This window comes from Typha angustifolia, chromosome 11, assembly GCF_048772165.1.
Source record: "Typha angustifolia cultivar Huaian chromosome 11, ASM4877216v1, whole genome shotgun sequence".
Classification (NCBI taxonomy): Eukaryota; Viridiplantae; Streptophyta; class Magnoliopsida; order Poales; family Typhaceae; genus Typha; species Typha angustifolia.
The window spans coordinates 2,343,384-2,365,581 of record NC_133249.1 but is presented as its reverse complement, the minus strand read 5'-3'; the positions used below and the strand labels follow the sequence as shown (position 1 = coordinate 2,365,581).

The following is a 22,198-nucleotide window of genomic DNA, read 5'->3' as shown; positions in this document are numbered from 1 at the left end:
TAATTTCTTCATACCCTGAGAAGATAATTCTTTATCTTTTTTTGTTTCAGAATTCTAATCACGTTTATAATATTCAGAGTATGTCCATGTCTTGCAAAAGATTAGTCCCCTCATTTCCAGAGACTTAAAGTATTCAAAAAGCTCCACCACACTAAGTTCTCCTTTACCAAAAGAAAACAAGCTACTAACTCCCATGGTTTTGTCAAGCAAAAAAAAGCAGAGGATGACGGCAGGATAATGGATTCTGTGAAACCAACTTATAGTCTTTAATTCTTGACACCCTCAAATGAATCAGTGTAGTTGTGGTCACATCATGTACACAATATGCAAGAGGGCCCCTTTTGGATCTATAAAGCAATGCCTTGGAAGATCAAAGAGAAAAAGAAAAGATTACTATATATTGGAAGGAGCAACAACCATTAGCAAAGTCAGAGCTCCCCATAATGCAGCTTAGTCATCCATGTAGAAGGTGCACCAGAAACTGGATCTTTCTTGCAGTGCAATGATCATAATTTGGACATGAGGCATCTGAGATGTCAACTTCAGCACTGCAAAAAGCTAGTGTGGACCTTCTCGGAGAGATAAGGTTGACATTGTTTAGCCACAAAGGGAGCATATAACAGAAGCAAGGATTTAGTTGTTCATTTCCACTGTTTTTTTCATCATTACAAGGCTTCTAGTCCAAGATAGGTTGTTGGCACTAAGCCCTCAAGAACAAATCCTGCATTAAAATAGTCTAACTCTAATATTTTTTTTCAATTATTGTTTTCTTTAGATCATAAAGTGATACTCCATAACCAAAAGAAGCATTCTAAGTGTCTAACCACTATGGTAGCTTTAGAAAGTAATTGAAGTGAAATTTGCATGAGAGAATTTTGAGGGTAAATTATAATTCACCCCTTATTGTTTGGCCTGATGTTAACTTACACTATATTTTAAATCTAAGTATTTAACCCTTTGCCATTTCTACTAAGTTGCAACAGTTAGATATTTAATCCAAAATTAACGATAATAATAATTGACACTAATATTTTTCATCGTAAGCAAATTGCTAAATAAATAAACTACTCGTAATATCTTAAAATCAGATTATATCTCTATGAAAGTAATTAAGTATTTTTATATTTTAAATTTAAATTTATAAAGTATACAGAGGTAAATGAAACAGGACTATATGTAAGTTACCCAAATTTGCATTATTGCCTCTGCTCACTTACCTACAAGCCAACAGCTAAATTACAAACCTACGTGGTTGAGATTTCCACTCCCAGACTTTGATGTGAATGTGACTTCTGGGCGGATCTCCCGGATAACAACTGAGAGAAACCTACGTGGTCAATTGTTGGAACCCAACAACCAGGCTAATTTGATGACAGCTCTTCCACAAACAACAGTATGATTCACAATGTCAATGCCATACAACTCTTGTGAAATCTTTTGAACAATTCACTCCAGCCCTCTCCACTAAATAACCTTCCACACTTCAAGAACTAGCTTGCGATGCTCCTGAAGTTGAACATTCTTGACCAGCACACCACATAGATTTGATCATAAATGCCACCATGATATCACCACAAAGTTGGTGTCTTGTTCAGAAACTAGTTAAGTATATTGTTCCTCTGTTGCTGTTTCTACACCACTTTCTATAGTGGCCCCTGACAGCTAGGTAGCAATGGAAGAGGATCACAGATTATAATTCCACTTCCCTCACTTTCTAAATTTTAAGATGCTTCTTTGCATATCATGAACTGTACTTTAGTATTACTATGGAAAATGACTCCATTTTAACAAAGAGGTGATTCTCTGAAGAGCTGCAGAATATAATTCTGTCATTAATTGCAGATATACTTCAAAAAGAGGATCATTGTAACTAAGTCAGTCAATTTGAAACATTTAAAAAGAGTGGTTTCTTGTAATAAGTCTAATGTATGTGCCAATATGAAAAAAAAAGAACTTTTTTTAAAAGTTTCTCATTAATTGAAGAATCAAAGAATGGCACCTTCTCTTTGTGCTTTCTGCAACTCCACAAAACTTACCATCATACCGGAAAGCTGTAAAAGCTCGTCATAAAGCCTCTTATTCCATTCCCCACATAAAGAGCTCTCTCTCTCTCTCTCTCTCTCTCTCTCTCTCTCTCTCTCTCTCTCTCTCTCTCTCTCTCTCTCTCTCTCTCTCTCTCTCTCTATGTTCAAATCATCCAAGGCCAGCTCCAATCTATTTAAAGATATCTCTATTTGTCTTGTGGGATTCCTTTATTGGCCTACAAGCTATGTTAGGATTCTTTGCATCTGTGTTTCAGGTGTTTCTTTCTCTGTTCTTTTTGTTCTAGTGTGTATCTTTTATGTGTTTAATACCATTGTACTAATTAAGCTGTTAACATACTTTGGAAGGCAAGGATTTCTTGTGAAAGATCTTGAAAGGGTATTGCATTTTATAATGAGAGAGAGAGAGGCAGAGAAAGGGATGAGCTTGCTTGCATGATGAGGTATTGAACCTTAAAGGTGGCTCATATGCTAGTCTTTCCTGAGTTCCGTATAGCATTAGAAACTTAGAGAGGGTGGTTTCTTGTTGGTTATTGCATTGTAAGTCTCAGATGCAAACTAGGCCACAACAGGAACTTTTAGAATTGCTGTGGAAGAGATTAGAATTGCTGTCGAAGAGAGAGATCCTCTGATTTGTAGCAATGGTAGCATTTGGAAAGAGAAGAAATTTTGCTATACTTGCACGTTTTCTGGTTCTTGTTCTTCTTACACTGTCGGTGGACGCATCTAAAAAATCCTCCAAATCAACTCAAAGCCATTGGACCAACCAGCCTAAACCCCTGAAGGTAATCAATTGGGTTGCATTAGTCACTTACATTTCAAGCTTATAAATACTTTGTTCTCCTTGCTGAAATGTTATTTCAGAAACAAGTATGATCACATCTTTCAATGCTTTTCTTTTCTTGTATAGTATTATTTTGATCAATCTGGATAGATATGAATTCTTCCACACATGCACAAGTGTGAAGGTTGCTTGATTGGTGCTCTTTACTTGCAGTTGACCCCTCAACTTTCATTCCAATTAAAAGTCCATGCATTCCTCCTCTGGGCTTCCATTGGTTTCTTGATGCCGGTTGGAGTACTTGTCATCAGAATGTCCAACAATGTTAGATGTGGCAAGAGCCTTAGGATTCTCTTCTATTCTCACCTTATTTTGCAGGTACTGAGTCCTTTCTCTTCATGTTACAATGAAGTATGTTGGACACTATCCATTTTGCTACAAGATTTAGTCTTATTTGTGACTAAAGAAAAGCTTTTTTCATATGCTAGACTCATCAATACTTGATCTGACAGATAGTAGCAGTCATACTTGCCACTGCTGGAGCAGTTCTGTCCATCAAAAACTTCGAGAACTCATTCAACAACACTCACCAAAGAATAGGATTGACACTCTATGGATTCATATGGCTTCAACCATTGATTGGTTTTCTTAGGCCAAATAGGTACATTGAACAAAATTGACTCAAAAGTTAAGAGACAGCAATTTTTGTATTGCTTGTATGCTTAAATTGTTCACTTCATCCTTTGATTCTTATCCTCAGAGGTGTACAACTAAGGAGCATATGGTACTCTGTTCATTGGATACTTGGAACTGGAATTTGCATAGTAGGGATATCAAACATCTACATCGGTTTGCACACCTACCATGAAAGAACTACAAGAAGTGTGAAGCTGTGGACACTTCTCTTTACTGTGGAGGTCTCAATAATTGCTTTCATCTATCTCCTCCAAGATAGATGGAGTTATATGATCAAGCAGGGAGTTACACTAGGCGATGAACAGATCAGACCAACTGATCATATAACATCTCCCAGTCGCAAGCAGAGAGAGTTAGCAGATATGCCTTAAATGAGGGGCAAATCTCAACACTAGTTTGTGGCATTAAGTCGAATAATTTTTTTTTCTCATGAACACCGAAGTTATGAGCACCTCCAAGATCATGATACTTTGGAGTAGTTTTCAAGTGTTTGAGAAGTACTAGGTTTGTTAAAGTGGAGGTATCTGTTGTAGCATAAACTAAAGATCTCTGTATACTGATCAAATTGGAAGAAAAAGTAGTTGCATGCCCTTCGCTTTTGCTTTTGTATCTTTTTTAGAGTTCATTGCATCGTTTTAGCGGATATATGCCTACTTTTCGACATTTCGTTTGGGGGTAGACATCCTTTTATGATCTTATGAACACAAAGGATTAATAATGAGCTTTGTTAATGGCATTCGTAGCTGTAGTTCAAGAAGGTAAGTAATTTTGTCTGAACTATAAGGCAGTGAAGTATATTTAACACCGAATCAAAACCGGTGTTCCACTATATCAGTACTTTCTCGAGTATATCAACGGTACGCTTAGCTTGAGGTCCATTTATGAGGAGGATCCTGGCGCCAAAGCAGACACTTTCGAAGCTCGTCTCTGCACTAGCAAGCATGCGATGCCTTGTACCAAGAAGTGGTGCCGGTCCATGGAGAACCCGCTCGATATCCTCCACAAGTGTCAGAGGCATCACTATATACCTCCCTTGGAGCTGGATTTAGTGCTTCCGCCAATGCCTGGTAAGTTGCCTAACAAATGCTCGACAAAATGCCCCATGCGAAGATTACCGCTGCAGAGGCCATAACCAACACACTAGGCAGAGCATTTCATACCGTCAATAGTCAATCAATTCGTAACGGCACTAAGAATCACAAAAAATCCAAATGGGTCGAGTTGCCATGATAGCCTGGTGTGTGCGTGATGGCTACCATTCTGAAGGTCTACACGGCAATTCCAGAGATGGACTTGCGACCCAGATGAATTCATTCTTGGAATGCAATAATTAACGGGTATCAGAGAGAAGGGTGTGATGAGATGTCATTTGCTGAAGTTCTGAAGGCATGTACCTACCTCCAGCAGCTGGAGAATGGTAAGGAACTTCATAGTTTCATGGACAACATTATGGCTGCTTATGTTTCTAATATTGACATCAATGAAGCTAGACATACATTTGATAGGATGCCAGAGAAGAACCTAATATCTCTACCTTCAGAATGATAAAGGCTTAGAAAATGGCTTTGCGCTTGGAGTGAACAATCTATCAACAACATTCATGTATGAGATGGAACAATCAGAGATTAAACTTGACCACTACCATATAACTGAGCTCTGAGTGTTTGCGCTGGTGTTGGAGCTCTAGAGCAGGCCAGGGCAATTCACTGCAGAACTAACAAAAGAAAGTTTGAGTCTGATTTGGGAGTAGGGAATGCATTGATCTCAGTCTATATATATATGCACTGCTTGTTGCCTGCAAAATTCATGGAGATCATGTCATTGGTAAAATAGCAGCTGAAGATATTTTTCATGTAGAACCAGATAACTCCTCTGCTCATGTATTAGCATTGGCTGAGACATATGTTGGAGCTGGAATATGGGAAGATGTAGCTCAAGTGAGGGCAACAGTAAAGGCAAAGAAGCTTCTGAAGTAGTTGCATTCTAAAAGATGGACTGTAGTTTCATTGAGATAAGGTGCCAAAAGCACTTGCTTCTCTCAGATGATAGAGAACACCTCCTAATGAACTCAATCTATGCAAAATCTGCAGCATATATGATAGATAGGATGACAAAGACATGACATGCATTCTTTTTGGGTAAATTACAAAAGAGTAATACTAAGCCTATAAAACACTCTCCAAATACTCTATAAACAAGATGATGTGATATAAATTTATCATTACCATCTTATAACTATTATTTTAAAAAATAAGATGATGCCTGAGCAAAATATTTTGTGAACATAGCATTATTCATTATCTTCTCAGTTCCTAAGCGTTCATTTGTGTCACTATATTGAGTTGAGAATTTGTTTGGCCGACATTAACGCATTATTTATATATATCCCATCGCTATGATCATACTGTGGAGGGGCAAAGTTACAGAAAAGATAGTTTAAGAAGTTGTTTGATTTTGAGCATAACCAACTTAATTAGTAATTAATCCATTATTTTCTCATGGATAATTAATGGGTCGGGTATGTATTTACAATCTTTTACCCGACCCGAATTTGACCGAATCTGAGTACGATCCTAGGCCTTAAAACCGAATAGTAACCCGAGTCCGACTCAGTTGCCCTAATTTTCTTATTCTCTCTTCTCGCCTGAAAGTCTTCTCTGCGAACCCAGGACAAACACCTCCCCGGCATCCCTTCTTTCTCTTCTCGGAAGCAGATATCAACACCAAAGGGGAAACGTGGAGCTCAGAGAGGAGATGGCGGCGAAGGAGGAGATGCGGAAGCGGGTGGATTCGCTGGGATGGCTAACGGAATCGGTGGTGATGCCAAAGAAACGCAAGGCCATTGAAGGGGTGGGTGCTTCCTCCATCGTCGAGCTCAAGGCTCAACTCTACCGTACTCAGGAGGAGGCTCGCAAGGCGAAGGAGTCCGCCCCCGACTCCTCGGCCGAGTTCCACCGCGCCAGGAAGAAGCCCCTTGTTTCTGACGTCCTCTCCCAGAAGAATTCTGGAGTTGAGAGCCGCGCTCGAAGGTACGAATTTCACCCTCTTCTTCCTAGTATGTTTTGGATTTGGCAGTGGAAAAGATTGGATTATGCTTGCGAAATTGCACTCTCTGATGAAACTTGTGCTGCTTTAGTAATAATTTAGGAATAGATAATAATAGAATGTGTTTTCTCAATTTATAGTGCTATTGTTTCTAAATTATAAAGGATAATTGATTGCCTCAAGGGGATTCAGCATGCGAAGGAAACTATAGAAGGCAAGGAGGTTCATGCATTAATTCCTTCAGCCCTTATTGTTTGTTTCAACGTATAAGGGATAGAATAATGCGAAACTATATTAATGGAATGAATCATTCATCCAAATTACTATCAAATAGCAGAGGTTCTTCAGCAAAAGGGATATCTGGATTCATGATTCGACCCCAATTCTATGTCAAAATTTGTTCCATTCTCCTGTTTTTTAGATCTTAACCCTATCCTTAATTCCCCATCACATCTTAGTCATCTATCATCTAGGTTCCACCAGACATAAAACTCATTTTTTTGGGCTCTGACAGTACTGATAGTAACATAAGCGAATCATTTATGTCGCTATGAAAATTCCAAGGCCTGTATGCATTCTTGTAATTTATTTCAGAACTTTCTGTTTGAAACTTCTAGTTAATTTTTTTTCTATTGTTTTGAAACAAACAGCATAGTATATGTCTTTTGCCACTTTCATCAGGGAATGCATCCCTGATTGAAAATCTTCAAGATGATGATTCAAGTTTTAGAAAGAAAATTCAAGGTAGTTGAAAAACTTGGAGCTAACATTAGTGGTCCTTCTTAGTTAGTTTCAGTTACACACTGATTTCAAGGCCTAAGTTACTCTTAGTTAAACTTACGTCACCAAGGAGGCAAGGACTGTAGGTAATCTCTTTGTAAATCTAATATACTGATTCTAGGCCATATAACCTTTTCTTTTAGATTATATAAACTACATTTAAGACTTATGAAGCATGTTTTATTTGATTTTCTGTCAATCTGCACCTTGTTGAATTTCTTAAAACTTTTCTTTTTATTGATGCTTTCACATCTACAGATTATTGATAAGTTTTGGCCTCCAAGACCCTAAAAGTGATTTATGGTGTGTTCTTTATAAAAATCCAGGGACAAGTTGGAGATGAAGGCTATAAAAGATGGCTCAGTTAGCTACGCAGCCTTAGAGAAGAAGGCAGAGCTATATGAGAAACTAAAAAGAGGTGAGCTTCCTGATGAGGAAGAGAAAGAGAAATATTGTGTAGATTTCTTCCGTAAGAGTCTTGAGCAGGATGAACCACAGCAGCCAGAAGGTCATGACACCGATAGCAATGAGTTACAAGAAAATGGAGATGCAGATGATGCGCAAACTGCCAAACCATTTGGTCTTGGTCAAGCAAGTGCCACAATCGACAATGATGAGCACAAGCGCTTCGTAAGGTATGACTCCCTCTAGAGTCTAGATTACTCTTTCAATTAATTTTTATTGTGATATAACCTTTGTGACGTATAGCTTTTTTTCATGAACAATTGTTGATGCTTACTTGCTTAATTTCCGCAATTTGAGTGACACTAGCAATTCTGTGTCAGGGTAAAAAAGTATTATAGAAAATAGATCAAAGGATGGTGGTTTTGCAGGAAAAAGAAATTGATGAGGACTTTATTTATGATGTTCTTTAGAAAACTTCCATGTGCAATCAGTTCCAGTAGTTTCTTTTTCCTGCTACTGGTACTTTGAAAATTGAAACAGACTTGCTTCCTCTTAACAATCGAGGCAGAAGGATCCAACTTCTGCAACATATATGACCTCTAGAGATGAAAATTTTAGTCATGCATCATGCTAATTTTATTTTAGTCAACTGAAATAACAAGCAGATTGACCCTTTTCTCCTGGGTATGTGAATTCAGTGTAATAGCCAATATATTCAAGTTGCTGCTTTATCCCTGTTCTTTTTCCATTTGGCACCTTTCTTGTTTTCTCACTAGTGCAGTACTTAGCTCTGGCTCATGCAGCAGCAGGAATTTTTTGTAGCTTGACACAAAATGCATGCATTCTTTCTAGAAGCAATCATCACTAACAATCTTCTGATTGTTTTGATGTATATATCTGATATCAGGGAAGTTCATGAGGAGGCAAGCCAGGCAAGGCAGAAGGCGACATCGCTCAAGTTGCGGCGACAAGAGCAGGAGGCTGCCCGTAGAGAGAAACTACGACAGGCTTACCTCAAAAAACAGCTGGAGAAATTGATGGCTGCCAAACAAACAGCTGCAGCCAACAATATCTCACCAACTTTAGATTCAGATAGAGTTTCCTGATCTAATTGTACTGTACTATTATGTTCTGCTGTGTATTTTGATGTACTTAGTTTTGTTTGCTCAGAAGAGAAAGTTCTCTGGAAGGGCAATTCAATTGACGATGGTGTAATGCCCATGTGCAAATAGAATTTATCACTCAGGAAAACTCAATAAAATCACTCACTTTTCGATTTCCTATAGTTCCATATTTGCTCATTTTCTCTTCCAATTCTTCCTTGAATATTTGGAATATCTTAGAAGAGGATGATGAGCCATGCCACAGAAGGCTCTATTTCTAATAATAATAAGCTCATTTAAGGCAACCAAAGGTGAATTAATTTTTTTTGTTCTTACATTTAAAAGCCTTTTAAGTTCTTGATATAAATTGATGTTAATCAGCACAGGTTTAAGGCATTTACAATTTAATTATATTGAAGTTAATAGTTAGCATATAAAATTGAGTTTATATATTTTTTATAGTTATTGCATATTTTATTATAATGATATGTACATAATTAATATATACGGTATACATTAGAATCTATTATTATAATTAAAAAAAATTAAATGTAATTAAGCTCGGCTCATCTTCTATATATATATATATATATAAAGGAGTACTTTCAAGTAACATCCAATATTTTAGTAAATTTGTGATTAACACCATCTACCACCGGGTAATCAATTGGATCGGGTTTAGATCCTAAATTCTAAATACCCGGTTTGTTGCCGTCCGTGTTATCCTCACCAAAAAAAATATGACCGTTGCGACGCACTGCCACAGTCAGAAGAAGCGAACCAAGAAAAGGACATCTAGTTCCCCTACCACGCCTATCCTTCTCTCCTTTCTCTTTTAAAAATTCCCCTCTCCACTTGCGATATTCCAGTATTCCACTCGACCGTTGCATGCTCTCCTGCTTTTATTCTCTCTCTCTCTGTGGCTCTCTCTCCTTTGCTCTGTTCTCCTATCGAGAGAATCAAGTGTTGAAGACGAGAGAAGAAGAAAGATCGTTGAGTTATAATGGCAAAGAGATCGATGGAGGAGAATAGTGGCACCGATGGTGGAGGAGGAGGAGGGCAAGGGATGGGAAATGGTGCCTTGGAAGTGACGGGGCATCCCTACGACTTCCACGTCTCGGGCCCTCGCAATCTCTCCTCGCCTAATTGGAGGGACCTCATCCGATCTAGCTGGTTAGTCTCCTCCTCTGAAGCGATCTGCATCATTTTTTCTTCTTTAATTTCTTCCATTCAAGTCAAGATCTTGATTAATCTTGTATCCAGCCTCTAATTTCTGTCCCAATTTAGTTGTTTTTTGTTGTTGTTCTTTAATAGCCGTTATCTTGGGCTCTCCTATAGATGCTATTTAGGGTTTTAGTATTTGATTTGAGAAATTAAGAATGCCAACCATTATATCACTGATTGTTGACTACTTGATCATGCAAAGATTAAATTGGTGTTGTTTCCATTGAGCTAACCTCGACCATCAAAATACCTTTTTTACACTACAAGTGTTTGTTTTCAAGTTCTTTTATAAATCTTTAAGTTGTTCAGCTTGGCCAGGAATGTTTTTTTTTTACACTCTTTCAACAAATCTTGAGGACATTTAATCTTGAGATTTTTTTTTTGTTCTTTAACATTATAGCTGTGGTTTTAATTTGGATTATGCAGGAAGGATCCAAATTATAGAAGAATGGTCATAGCATGCTTCATCCAGGCAGTCTACTTGCTAGAACTAGATAGACAAGATAAAAAGAATGGAGAGGAAGGTCTTGCTCCAAAATGGTGGAAGCCCTTCAAGTACAAGCTAGTTCAAGCACTTGTGGATGAAAGAGATGGTTCCATATATGGCGCCGTCCTCGAATGGGACCGTTCCGCCGCTCTATCTGATTTCATATTGATGAGACCAAGTGGGGCACCAAGGGCTGTTCTGGCCCTCAGAGGAACACTACTGAAGAGCCCAACTATTAGGAGAGATCTAGAGGATGACCTTCGCTTCCTGGCGTGGGAAAGCTTAAAGGGTTCAGTCAGGTTCACTGGTGCTTTGGAAGCATTGAAGACAATGGTAGACAAGTATGGCAGCAGCAATGTATGTGTAGGTGGGCATTCCTTAGGAGCTGGATTTGCTCTTCAAGTGGGAAAAGCACTTGCTAAACAGGGGGTATTTGTGGAGTGCCATTTGTTTAATCCACCTTCTGTTTCTGTTGCCATGAGTCTGAGAAATATCAGTGAGAAGGCTGGTTACCTCTGGAAGAAAGTTAAAGCCAGCTTGCCTACAAGAGGTGAAGCTTTACTTGCTGGTGGAGAGGACAAAGTTTCTGCAAGTGAAGGGAAGAGATTATGCACAGAGATGAACAAATGGGTGCCACATCTGTATGTAAATAACAGTGACTACATTTGCTGTTATTACAATGATCCTGCTGGTACTGCTATTGCAACTGATGTTAGCTCAGACAAGTTGAAGAGCAATAACAATGTCCAAGGTGATGTGGTGGCAAAGCTCTTTGTGATGTCAAAGGGGCCACAGAAGTTTCTTGAAGCCCATGGGTTGGAGCAATGGTGGTCAGATGATATGGAACTCCAATTAGCTCTACACAACAGCAAGCTCATAAACAGGCAGCTAAGATCTTTATACACAATTCCACCACCCTCGTCTCCTGGAAAGTTATAATTGAAGCAGTTGAGGGGAGGACTATTGAGAATTCCATTCCCTTTTTCAGTTTCTTTCATTACGTTTTACTACATATGCTCTTCTCGAGTATGACTCCATAATCTTGATTGAAAAGAATAATTGTACTTAGCATTTCGCAGCAGCGTGGAATGGCGTAACTTGAAAGGAATCTCCCCCTAATTTTAATGTTCATATGCTTTTTTTCAGTGAAAAAAACAGCCCTGTTCAGTGACAAATACAGTCCTTCTCATATGTATGTCAGTATGCTTGCTAGCCCTTGTTCGAAAGAATAATCCACAGTTTTAATTATTGATTTCGATGGTTTTGCCTTAGACTTTTATGTTTTCTTTGCCCAGATATACTTCTGTTCCAATTGCTGGCCGACCTTGTGGTCATTCAAACAATTTGGTGCAAGCTAATCTCCAACCAATAAAGTGTGGTTGTTGAGTTGGCCGTCATATATCCAAATTACCATAACGTACAAACTCTGATCACTATCAGGCATCAAGAACACAAAATACTTGAATAGAGAGCTTAATAATATGGATATGATTTTTATTTGAGATTTATACCATCGTAATCTGATGGAATCCAATTCTTACCACAGACTGAATTAATCTACTCCCGCCTTTCCTCGCATTGGTGTTTTTTGTCAGTAAAACATGCTATCAGACTTGACAGATATGAATAGTATGCAATGTGTTTGGTAAGGATAATTTTGACACGACTTGAAGCTTGTCCAAATGGCCAAGTTGGAGAACACGATTGTGTCACCTGGAAGCTAAATTCTGCGAAACCATCCATGGCTTACTTATGCCACAATCATTTAAAACTGGACTGCAGCAACCTGTAAACAGAAGCAGGAGATACCAAAGAAAGCAGACTCGAAATCTTTATTAAAGAAGAGCTATGATCGTAAGCACCAGTTGTTCATACTATCCTGACATCCGAAAGTATAGCTATTTACAGATGCTGAGAACAAAACGATTCCCAGCACCTCTGCTGTGGCATTTCCATCTGCAAGGTACAGAGTACATCAATTGGCCTTTCCATCGTCTCGTGAGCTGATCTTGCAACACCCAGTCATGGCGGCACTTCTTGATTGCGCCCTCGAACAGTTTGTCCAACCAGCAGCAGCTTGTATTGTTAAAATTAGGCCAGAAGCATATCAAGGGAACATGCATGCCGTCAGTACATTGTTATCAGTTAAATCGGACTTGCTTTAAGGGCCTGCAATGAGCATCAATGTCATGGATCAATTAGTGAATAGCATTACGGAACGCTGTCATAGTTTTACATATTAAATTCAAGAAACTTCTTGAACAAAGGCGGTAAGGAAGTAAGATCTAAATTTTGGCATCTAAAGAGTTAAAAAGAATAGAAAAATTAGAAAGCAATGACTTACATAATAATTAGTTCCCAAAAATTTCAACGATTGCCATACAAAAATGTGGAGCACAAAGAAATATTCCATATCATAGTCAGATGAATGGGAGTTCATGAACATAAGAATCTAAGATTGATCATCATAAGCTCAAACTAAAAGCAATTTTTAAATCGGGCACTTGTATATTATTATCATACAAATGATCAAGCGGTTTTTCTCAGAAGTCAGGTATTCAACTGCTTAACTTGTGTCTATAGCAAGAGAAGCTATAAATATATAACAGGGCAATCGGTCCATGATCTGAAAGAAAAAAATTATCAGCTAATTCTGCTCTGGAGTATGAACAGCAAGAGAGCATGGATGTACTAATTTTTTTTCCAACCCAAGCAATAGATTTCCATAGTTATTGACATTTGGCTGCATAGGATTATAAGGGGTAGTGCAAGATATTGTCTGTGTACCTTATTCTGTGAGGATGCAACAGCAGTCCTCCACTGAGGATTTTGGGTAGCTGTGGCTCTATCCCTGACAAAGGTTACAACTGTTGATTGCACTGGTCTATCAGTTGCTAGCTGAGGAGGCATATCTCTCATGACCCACAGTACAAAGCCAGATGGCACCGATGAGCCTGCCAGAATTTTCACAAGGCTAAGGTTCAGAAAGTACAAGTGCCATCAAAAGTACAATAATTTATTTAAGTTAATGTATTTCCAAAAATTGATTAACATATAAACATGAGCATACATCCAAAGCTAAAGAAATAATGAAAATATAGTAAGTGGATGCATGCATGAGAGGAGTAACCACTAATGAACAAAGCAGGAACTAGGAGGAGGAGAATATACATGGTTGAACAAAGAAACTAGGACTCTGAAGCATTTAGCAATCAATGATAACTGGAACTACGTACAATACTGACACTTGACTTGCACTAGCAACTGGAAAATGCAAGAAGTTTTATAAAGTAGTTGAACTGCATTATTCTAGTGTAGAAGACATGATCAACAAAAATGTAGCTGCAGTACTGAATAGCCAAGATACTGCATATGCGGCAACCGGGTAAGAAGGAACATGTCCGGTCCATGATGGCCCAAAAATGAACGAACTTTTTAGAAGAAACTGGTTCAAAGTTTACCACGATTTTCTAAGTATTTTATTTTACTCTATAGACTACATATATAAAAGAGAAGCTCATTAAAACATCAATATTAAATTTATATGACAAGAATGTAAGAGAAAAGATCATATTGCATTTCCATGTATTGTGCCCTAAATATCTAGGGTTACCATTGTTCAACATGAACATCACACAGTTTAGTGTAGATGTCTGGCACAAGGGTACTGCACAGATGAATTCGTGTACTTTAAAAAAAAAAAAAGGAGCCCTGGCGTATGACCTTACCCGACTCAGACCTCTACTGATATGTTGTTTGGGATCATATAATGATCACCAACCAATCTGAACAAAAGAAGCAAACTGACCTATTAGCTGTTGGTGGAATTTGGTGCAAATTATTCACTACTCCAAAGTCCAAACTTATTTAAATATGCCAACATCGATTTAAAGAATATACTTCATTGGGTCTTATTATTTTTTTAGTACCATGTGTTATCCTCTCATTTTGACCTCTTAAAAGAATTAGAGGAAGGATAAGATGAAAAATTAAGAACAGATGAGATAGGAAAGATGACTTCAGTTGTAGTTCAAGGCCTTTAACTTAGTTACATATATTGATTTTCTTTTTTTACAAAAAAGAAAAGCACACGTGATGGTGCAAGGATTACAGTTACAAGAATTGTCAAATTAATCATCAAAGATTAGATTTCAACTCAAGAACTGAGCTAGTAACAGGATTTTTCTTTCCCTTTTTGTGCATTCTACTGTCCAGAACATGCAAGTAGATTTCATATCTCAAATGCATCTTGATGTCCTCAAAATTTTGAGCTTTTGCTAATACACGGAAACTTGCCATAGATAAAAATTTGCTGTATCTTAAGGGAAGTCATAACTTGTCACATCATAAGACTGCAGAATCAAATTTAGAATTAATGAAGTAAATCATATATCAGCAGTAAGGCAGTAACTAGAAGAAGTTCATCCGTTTCATGATACACTGACAAAGATCATTATTCTATTTATTAAAACATGTGTAAGAGATAGGATTACCTATAAAATAGTATAAGAACATAAAAAGGGAGCTGCTAACACTGTCAGAATGCACCGAGTACCAATGTAAAAACACCTGCAATAGAAAGACATTTGGAAGTCTAAAAGCAGTAGATTGACGGTTCTCATTTGATTAACTCTAGAGTACAGTTGAATAAATGTGAGAAAAACAAGAACATACAGGAACACTAGTAACAAGCGCCAATACAGCAGAGGATGTGAAACATATGAGGGAGACAGCAGCTAAACTTGCAACCTGCAGAGTGCAGAGAGAAAATAGGTGATGTATTAAACCATTAGTTGTACGATACTTGTATCTCTCCATTATTACGACAAAGGGAGATAGGCAAAATACAAACTTCAAATTTCACATAATCCTCATCTATGTAAAATGTAGGTATATTTAAAGAAGAATACATTCGGAAATCCATCAAGTTGGACTTCAACTGTCTTCCATCATAAAAGCACTACATTATTAAAAATCTCAAAGTATCATATAACCAGAGAAATGTGCAATTTCATCTTTATGAGATCTTTAGTACTTCAAAATTTCAAGTATATGTCAATCACTCAGTTCAACTTATTTTGAACAGTAAAATTTTCCTAAAGTACATCAATAGCCTTCATTCTACAATTTGTCTCTCATTTTCTCCATCCTCAATCATCCCACCGGTCTCAAGCAGCTAGCAAGCATCTATTTTCTTACCGACTACCTTTCTCCTCTCTACTTCCTCTTATCTCCTTTTCCTTTACCCATTACAGTGGCAAATATAGAGATGCTCCAATTAGTACTGTTTTATCCTATGCTCCTCATACCAAGTCCTCTTCTGAAATTGTCTCCTTGCCCATCTGATTATTACCGATAGTTCATCCTTACTCTCTTCTCTCATCTAGTTGCCTAGAAGAAAATGTGAGGATTCGCATCCTTCAGAAAACATTAAGAGAAAACTCAAGTGGCATCCATGCAAGCTATTAAAGATGTTTAATAACTTATCAAACAATTGGTACACTAAGAAACTAAATTTTGGCAAAGCTTCACAGAAGAAGGAAAATTAAATCAAATTTTCATGCCCAAGTCCTGTGGCGTTGACAATATTATGGTTGCAAAGATAATTTTACTACTTATTTGTGCCAAAGATATGAAAGGACATATCAGTTATTGAGGTTCACACTCTGAGTTTCTCAAAACTTTAATCCACTCAATAAATACAGCGAATAATGGAAAAGAAATAATAATGATGTGATATGGCCATTACAGAATAAATACCTTCCACATTTCAGCTGAGACCATGTCAGACCTCACTTTTCTCATTTTTGAGAATAGCAATAGACCATAGCATGCCAAAGCACCACCTAATAAAAGATTAGCTACAGAAAAGATGTCCAGGTAGACCTGCAAAATTAACAAGTTAGATTAGTAAATATTATCTTACTTCTGAATGTCTGAAAGGAATATGGAAATAAAATTCTAGAACATCGTATAAATGGTATAAGATAACTTTCTGATAAGTATTTCATTACACTTGATGATATATAATTAACTCTTCAAGGACCATCATGGTCCAAAACCTTTTGAAATTGAATATGAAATTCTCATAAAGCATAAGTACGATGATCCGTTCGATTTGAGCTTCTCCAGAGAAGATGAGACGCTAAAAATGAAAGTGTTCGCAACGCATACCGAAAAAGGGGCAAACAAGCCATTTGCATCATCATGCCACTAACTTGTCAACTGATAATGCATAATGGATGAAATTTTATGCTAAGGCAGATGTAATAAATTATATCACATCATACACCCAAAATAGAAAGGAAAAAAGCTAGAAACAGAGGAAGATGAGAACTTCTCTTTGGGGATACTCATACCAAAACAAAAGAAAAAAGTTCTAAACGGATTACACAAGCAAATCAGATAAAAGAAGCAGCAAACTTTCCTAGGTTGTGTGATTGCTAACTAAATCATGCAAGTAACGGGGGAGAAACAAATCATTCTCATTGTAGGTTTGCTCAACTCAACAGAAGCACCTAATACTTGCACTATTTTAGAATAAACAGCCATATTTAGAATGAAAATCGTCTTTCATGATATTGAAAAATCACATTGTTTCAATGAATAACAGCAGAGTAGAGATATTCAGGAGGTCACATATGGAGAGAACTCCAAGAGCTGACACTAAGTCTCTAACAAAAGTACAGGATGCATCAAATTCTGCCTTTCAAATATTGTAAGTTTTAAATGCCCTTAAGTTAAACCTATCACTACCATGGAGATGAAAATAATCTAGCAACATAACACTCAGAGGCTTTGACAACACTAGAGAAGTATGAAATGAGACCAAGTACTCAATATCAATCCTAAAAGTAATGTACCTTAGCCATGAGTGAAGAATCGATGGGATTTTTCCCTCTACCAGCCCAGATCAGAACAGCAAATGCAACCATAAAGACAAACGTCAGCATAATCACCTACAAGAAAACTTAAGATGTATCAGTTTGGATTATCATGTAAAACATAAAAGAAGAATCTTTTCTCCTCATATAATGTGTCTCAGTCCTAATGTGTATTCAAAAATTTATGTAAGAAAAGAACAAGAAAAGACAGGGTTAAAAGTTAAAAATAACTGTCAATTACCAAGATCACAAATTTCTGACGGCTCCCCACATGAATGGTTCGGAATGAGCAGCACCGTCTGCGAACATTAATATGTGACAGACCTGGTTTACTTTCTGACTTATCCAACAAAGCTTCGTTATAACTACGTTCATCATCTTCCTCATCCTCATCATTTGTTTGATGACACAGGTCAACCCTGTAAGTTTTGGAGAAGCAAGGCAAAGGAAAGTCTTATATGACTGCAAGGAGAAGCACACAATTCTCTATAGAGCGCACTATGAAATTTAAATTTTGGAATTAATAATATGGGGGGAAAACTAGAGATCTTACAAATGCTTGATCCTAATCTAGAACACAAGGTCGGTTTAGAGCTGTTATACAACTTATATAATCCATTAGATCTCCCACTTAGAAAGAGTGAAGAGTTCTAGTTGGAAAGGTTTAAATAGGTATGGATTAAGAACACAGTCAAGAAAAAGAACAAGAAGACTCTCACATCAGGCTAGTTTGGGGCCCTCAAAAGTAGAGGGACCAGCCACTTTAAAAGAAAGTGATGGGCTATGAATTTTCCCCACAGACAATTGTCTACGCCACTATTAAATTATGTTTTTACCAGATATACTAAATATGTTCTTCAATCAGATTATATTTTTACCAGAAGATTTAATTATGGTCTTTACATAAAAAAGGATGAAAACAAAGTCCTAAAAAGAGGAAATCTATGAAGGAATGACCTGAACATTCAACCAAGTCATGTATAAACTATAAAGACAATCGTTAGAATGAGAAAAATGACAGTAGAAAACTCACCAGAATGACAAAAGAAGAAGAAATGCTGCCAAAAATAATATTTGTGGACAAGCTGCAAAATACCAATCAGAAACTCCATTCTAAGTTCTGTATATAAATCTGAAGATGGTAAATGCAGCCTGAAAAGTAGAATGGGAAAACAATCATAAAGCTAAAGATCTAAGATGACATACCCATGAGAACAAATCCACAACCATGTGACCAACATAGCCAACCCTCACAAGTAGCAAGAAGAGTACACACAAAATAGACAAAGAACCCTGCAAGTATTAAAGAGATAACCTAGCATGTTAACAAATTCTCCTAGAGATTGCATGTCAATCACAAAGTGCAGTGTTCTATGGTATGAATTGAGCTTTTCATAATCAAGAATATCGAGGGAAAAAGTAGAAGTTTACACACATTATAGGTAAGGATGCAGAAAGATAGCAATGATTTGAAATCAGCTACTCTTCTTTTCCAAATGATAGCAAAATATATCTCAAAACCTTATTGTCATAAAGATTTTTATCAATTAATAAATAAATATTTTTAATAGGATAACAAGTCTGATATTATGATGTAGATTCATATTCTACTATATCCTTGATATCAAATAAGGAAGCAAATTCATTCTTCTTCACATAAAGAGTTATTACTTATTTTACCTTTGAATTTTAATCCTCCAGAATTTTCCTCCAATAGGTGTAAGATTGCCCCCAGATGAAGCAAGACGAATATCTTCTCTCATTTGTATTATAAAATATTCAACTATAGCCTATCAGTTAGACAGCTCACAGAACTATGTAATGAATGTTTTCATTTCCAATTGGTAAATCACCTTTCTTCTGAATAAGCTTCTTATGAAAATCAGATCTATCTCTATAAGATAAAGAATTAACAACAAAAGGAACACAAACACGGAGGACAGAGAAAGTCGACCAGAATATGGTGTTCTTATCCAAGCATGCAAGAAACAAAATAGAAGGGGTAATTTCCTCGGTAATTAGCAGCACCACACTTAATAGATAATAATCATAATATGCAGCATCCAAAACTACTGAAGATGATTAGGTAAAGCTTATAGGCCCTTCGAAGTAATAACTTATCAAAAGATTAAGCAGCAGGAAGTTTCAAAAATCTAAGCAAAGAGCATTCTATCATCTTAATTACATGGCTCACCTATGTTGGACGAGCCAATCATGAAATGGAATATCTGCAACAAATTAAGCATTCTCCATTAAAGATCAAGAACTAATAAAACAAATATTGAAGTATATGTGCAATGTGCACTAAATTCTTAAATTCACAACTCCACCTTATAGAGGTAAGAAACTTATTATTCATCGAGTTACTTACAGGCTGGGAGAATTGTGGAAAACTTGAGGTAACACAAGACAATCAGGTCAGATGCAAAGCAAGTTCATAATACTTGGCACAAATGTATAGCACCTATTATATTGTTACAAAAAAGGTAGGGGATACATATAGCCAGCCAATACAGAATCAGAGCCAGTTCCTATAACTTCGTATAGTATGTTTCTCAGGAAATGACGGTAGACAAAAGCCATGAACAAAATAAAATTGCCTTAAACTTTAAGATATGAGCATGAAAGTCCTCATCAGAAGATATGATCATATTATCACCTCAAACCTATCAAACGCTTCCATGAAATTGTTCCATACTTAATGAGGTAAAAGCAATTCCACCATAGAAGTGTTTATGGACATCACAATTTAGCCACTCCCTTCCTTCAGCTGTTTAGGGTCAAAAATTCATGTTGCAGCCTTGCAGGAACATTAATGATCAACTAACACTTTCCAATTGGATACAAAAATTACCTCAAAACACTAAAATTCATCACCTAGGGGAGGAACAGACCACAGATGATTGGTAGATTAAAGAAAAACTAATAAATAACCAGATTTTTCAGAAATTGCTTAATAACTACTCAATTACCTTGCTCAAGCAGAGAAACTTCCATTAGCGCCCATATCAAAGAAATTATTTTGCAACCAACATGAGAAGAAACGGCCATTCAAGCATGGTGGATATGTAACTACTACTAATACAAACAAAGAGCATCCATATATTTAGATGGCAATCTGAAAATAATTGGCCAACATGTAGATTTGCCGATTATTCATAATTTCCCATACCTTTTGACGAGTCCAACCAAGATGCTGATTCCGTAAGTGAATTCTGAGTAACTGATATTAAGAATAAGTTAGTGTCATAGTTGAAGTATGAATGATTGCAAGGGAAAACAAGATTATTATTCTTATGTTCAGCGTAGCACACTGCATCTTATGGAATCCATGTCGAAAAAACTGCAACGAAAAAATTATTTCCGAAACAGAACAGCTAATTTCTTTTTAAACTCTACGTGATGTGTTTATTACAGTTTACAACCTATCTCTCCACCACAATTTTAGTAAAATACCAAAGAACACCCTGAGCCACCATTGTATTTGTTGCTGGATTTCAAAAGGCAATCTAAGTAGGGTAATTTCTAGGGTTTAATGAAAAATTAAAATCAAGGCCGAACTAAGAACAATGAAAAGACGGGTATAAACTCGAACAGGCACATAACGTATGGTGTGAAATGAAAAAAAAAGAATCCCAAAACAAAGTGACGGTTCCTTTTCTTTTCCTACTTTTGCCACAACAACCTTATAAACAATACTTTTCCTGAATAACCTAACTGCTAGTGCATTACTAAGCATTCAAGCAGGAAAGCAAGAAAAGCTGCCAAGGTATAAACATATATATATTGAGGAGTACTAGCTGATAAAATTGCGTACTGCCCAGATATTAAAGAAACAAAGGAGGCATTCCATAAAAAAGTGGTACTATCGTTCCTAACAGATTGAGATTTTAAAAATAAAAAAGTAGGAAGAGGTAGACAAATCGACAACCATATCAACAACCCATACATTTAAAACACCTTAAAAACTTTAAGCGGTAGACTGTTATGGTGGACCCAAGAACAGTTCATTTTCTCATCACACAGCTTAAATCACCCAAAAACACAACAGGTGCTCGCCAATCCATACATAAAGGAGACCGATTCGAGAAGAAAGGGCGACCTGCAAGAAGGCGAGGACAGCAATGCCTCCATCGACGGCGGCGAGGACGGCGTCCGCGGCGACGGTTGCCGGGGGCAGGCAACTCCGACTAAGGCGCAGCATCTCCCTCGCGCGACGAGCCAATCAAAAGGCATACGAGATTGCCAATCCTCCCTCCTGCCTCGATCTCCTCGCGGCTCCCTTCCGTGCTGGGATTCGGAAGTGGATCAGAGTTTTCCTCTTTTAATTTTGTCTCTTCCTTTTTCTGGCCTTGGAAGAGGGGGAGAGGGGGAGAGGGGGACGAGGAGGAGATTTGGCGTTGTTCGAGTCAACGAGTGGAGAGGAGGTGGCGGAGATTGGGCGGATCTGGGCCTTTGAGACCTTTGACTCGAACAACAACAGCTGTTTGATCCAAAAGCGCCTGCGTAGGATTACGGATCCCACCGCCAGGAAAATGAGATTGGGATCGTCGAGTGATCTAATCCTAACTCCTCCTCCTTCAGGTGGTGGGGTCCCTCAAATAATTAACCATTGGTATTTATGAATTAATTCTTCATTTATTATATCATACGTTTCCGTTTCTTAAAGATAAGAGATAAAAGATCCATCTCACACACTTTATAATTTTAATATTTCTTATTAATATTTCAAATTAATATATATATATATA

At 37.2% G+C, this 22,198-nt stretch overlaps 4 protein-coding genes across 7 annotated transcripts; 3 read left to right on the top strand and 1 right to left on the bottom strand.

The window, feature by feature from the left end:
- The first annotated feature begins 2,149 nt into the window (after window positions 1-2,149).
- Window positions 2,150-4,102, top strand: LOC140770813 (cytochrome b561 domain-containing protein At2g30890-like). Of its 4 annotated transcripts, none has more exons than XM_073112096.1 (6): window positions 2,150-2,299; window positions 2,391-2,485; window positions 2,594-2,827; window positions 3,040-3,201; window positions 3,336-3,484; window positions 3,584-4,102. In XM_073112096.1, the coding sequence occupies exons 3-6, from the start codon at window positions 2,684-2,686 to the stop codon at window positions 3,888-3,890; spliced, it is 762 nt and encodes a 253-aa protein (XP_072968197.1). In that variant the 5' UTR covers window positions 2,150-2,299; window positions 2,391-2,485; window positions 2,594-2,683; the 3' UTR covers window positions 3,891-4,102. The 4 variants fall into 4 exon arrangements, with proteins under 4 accessions (XP_072968197.1, XP_072968196.1, XP_072968195.1 ...); XM_073112095.1 differs by having other exon boundaries at window positions 2,588-2,827; XM_073112094.1 differs by having other exon boundaries at window positions 2,391-2,827.
- A 2,038-nt stretch (window positions 4,103-6,140) lies between these two features.
- Window positions 6,141-9,028, top strand: LOC140770314 (uncharacterized protein At4g18257-like). The gene is made up of 3 exons (XM_073111452.1): window positions 6,141-6,548; window positions 7,671-7,979; window positions 8,657-9,028. The coding sequence occupies exons 1-3, from the start codon at window positions 6,274-6,276 to the stop codon at window positions 8,853-8,855; spliced, it is 783 nt and encodes a 260-aa protein (XP_072967553.1). The 5' UTR covers window positions 6,141-6,273; the 3' UTR covers window positions 8,856-9,028.
- Window positions 9,029-9,646: 618 nt separating this feature from the next.
- LOC140769734 (GDSL esterase/lipase At4g10955-like) lies at window positions 9,647-12,233 on the top strand. Its single transcript, XM_073110588.1, has 2 exons — window positions 9,647-10,025; window positions 10,503-12,233. Exons 1-2 carry the CDS (start codon window positions 9,856-9,858, stop codon window positions 11,500-11,502), a joined length of 1,170 nt encoding a protein of 389 aa, XP_072966689.1. The 5' UTR covers window positions 9,647-9,855; the 3' UTR covers window positions 11,503-12,233.
- Window positions 12,234-12,369: 136 nt separating this feature from the next.
- Window positions 12,370-21,966, bottom strand: LOC140769735 (tobamovirus multiplication protein 1). The gene is made up of 12 exons (XM_073110589.1): window positions 21,550-21,966; window positions 20,620-20,670; window positions 19,642-19,675; window positions 18,654-18,740; window positions 18,481-18,532; window positions 17,689-17,866; window positions 17,427-17,522; window positions 16,324-16,449; window positions 15,238-15,312; window positions 15,057-15,132; window positions 13,351-13,517; window positions 12,370-12,732 (listed from the first exon to the last, which is right to left on the bottom strand). The coding sequence occupies exons 1-12, from the start codon at window positions 21,649-21,651 to the stop codon at window positions 12,709-12,711; spliced, it is 1,068 nt and encodes a 355-aa protein (XP_072966690.1). The 5' UTR covers window positions 21,652-21,966; the 3' UTR covers window positions 12,370-12,708.
- Between the last annotated feature and the right edge of the window lie 232 nt (window positions 21,967-22,198).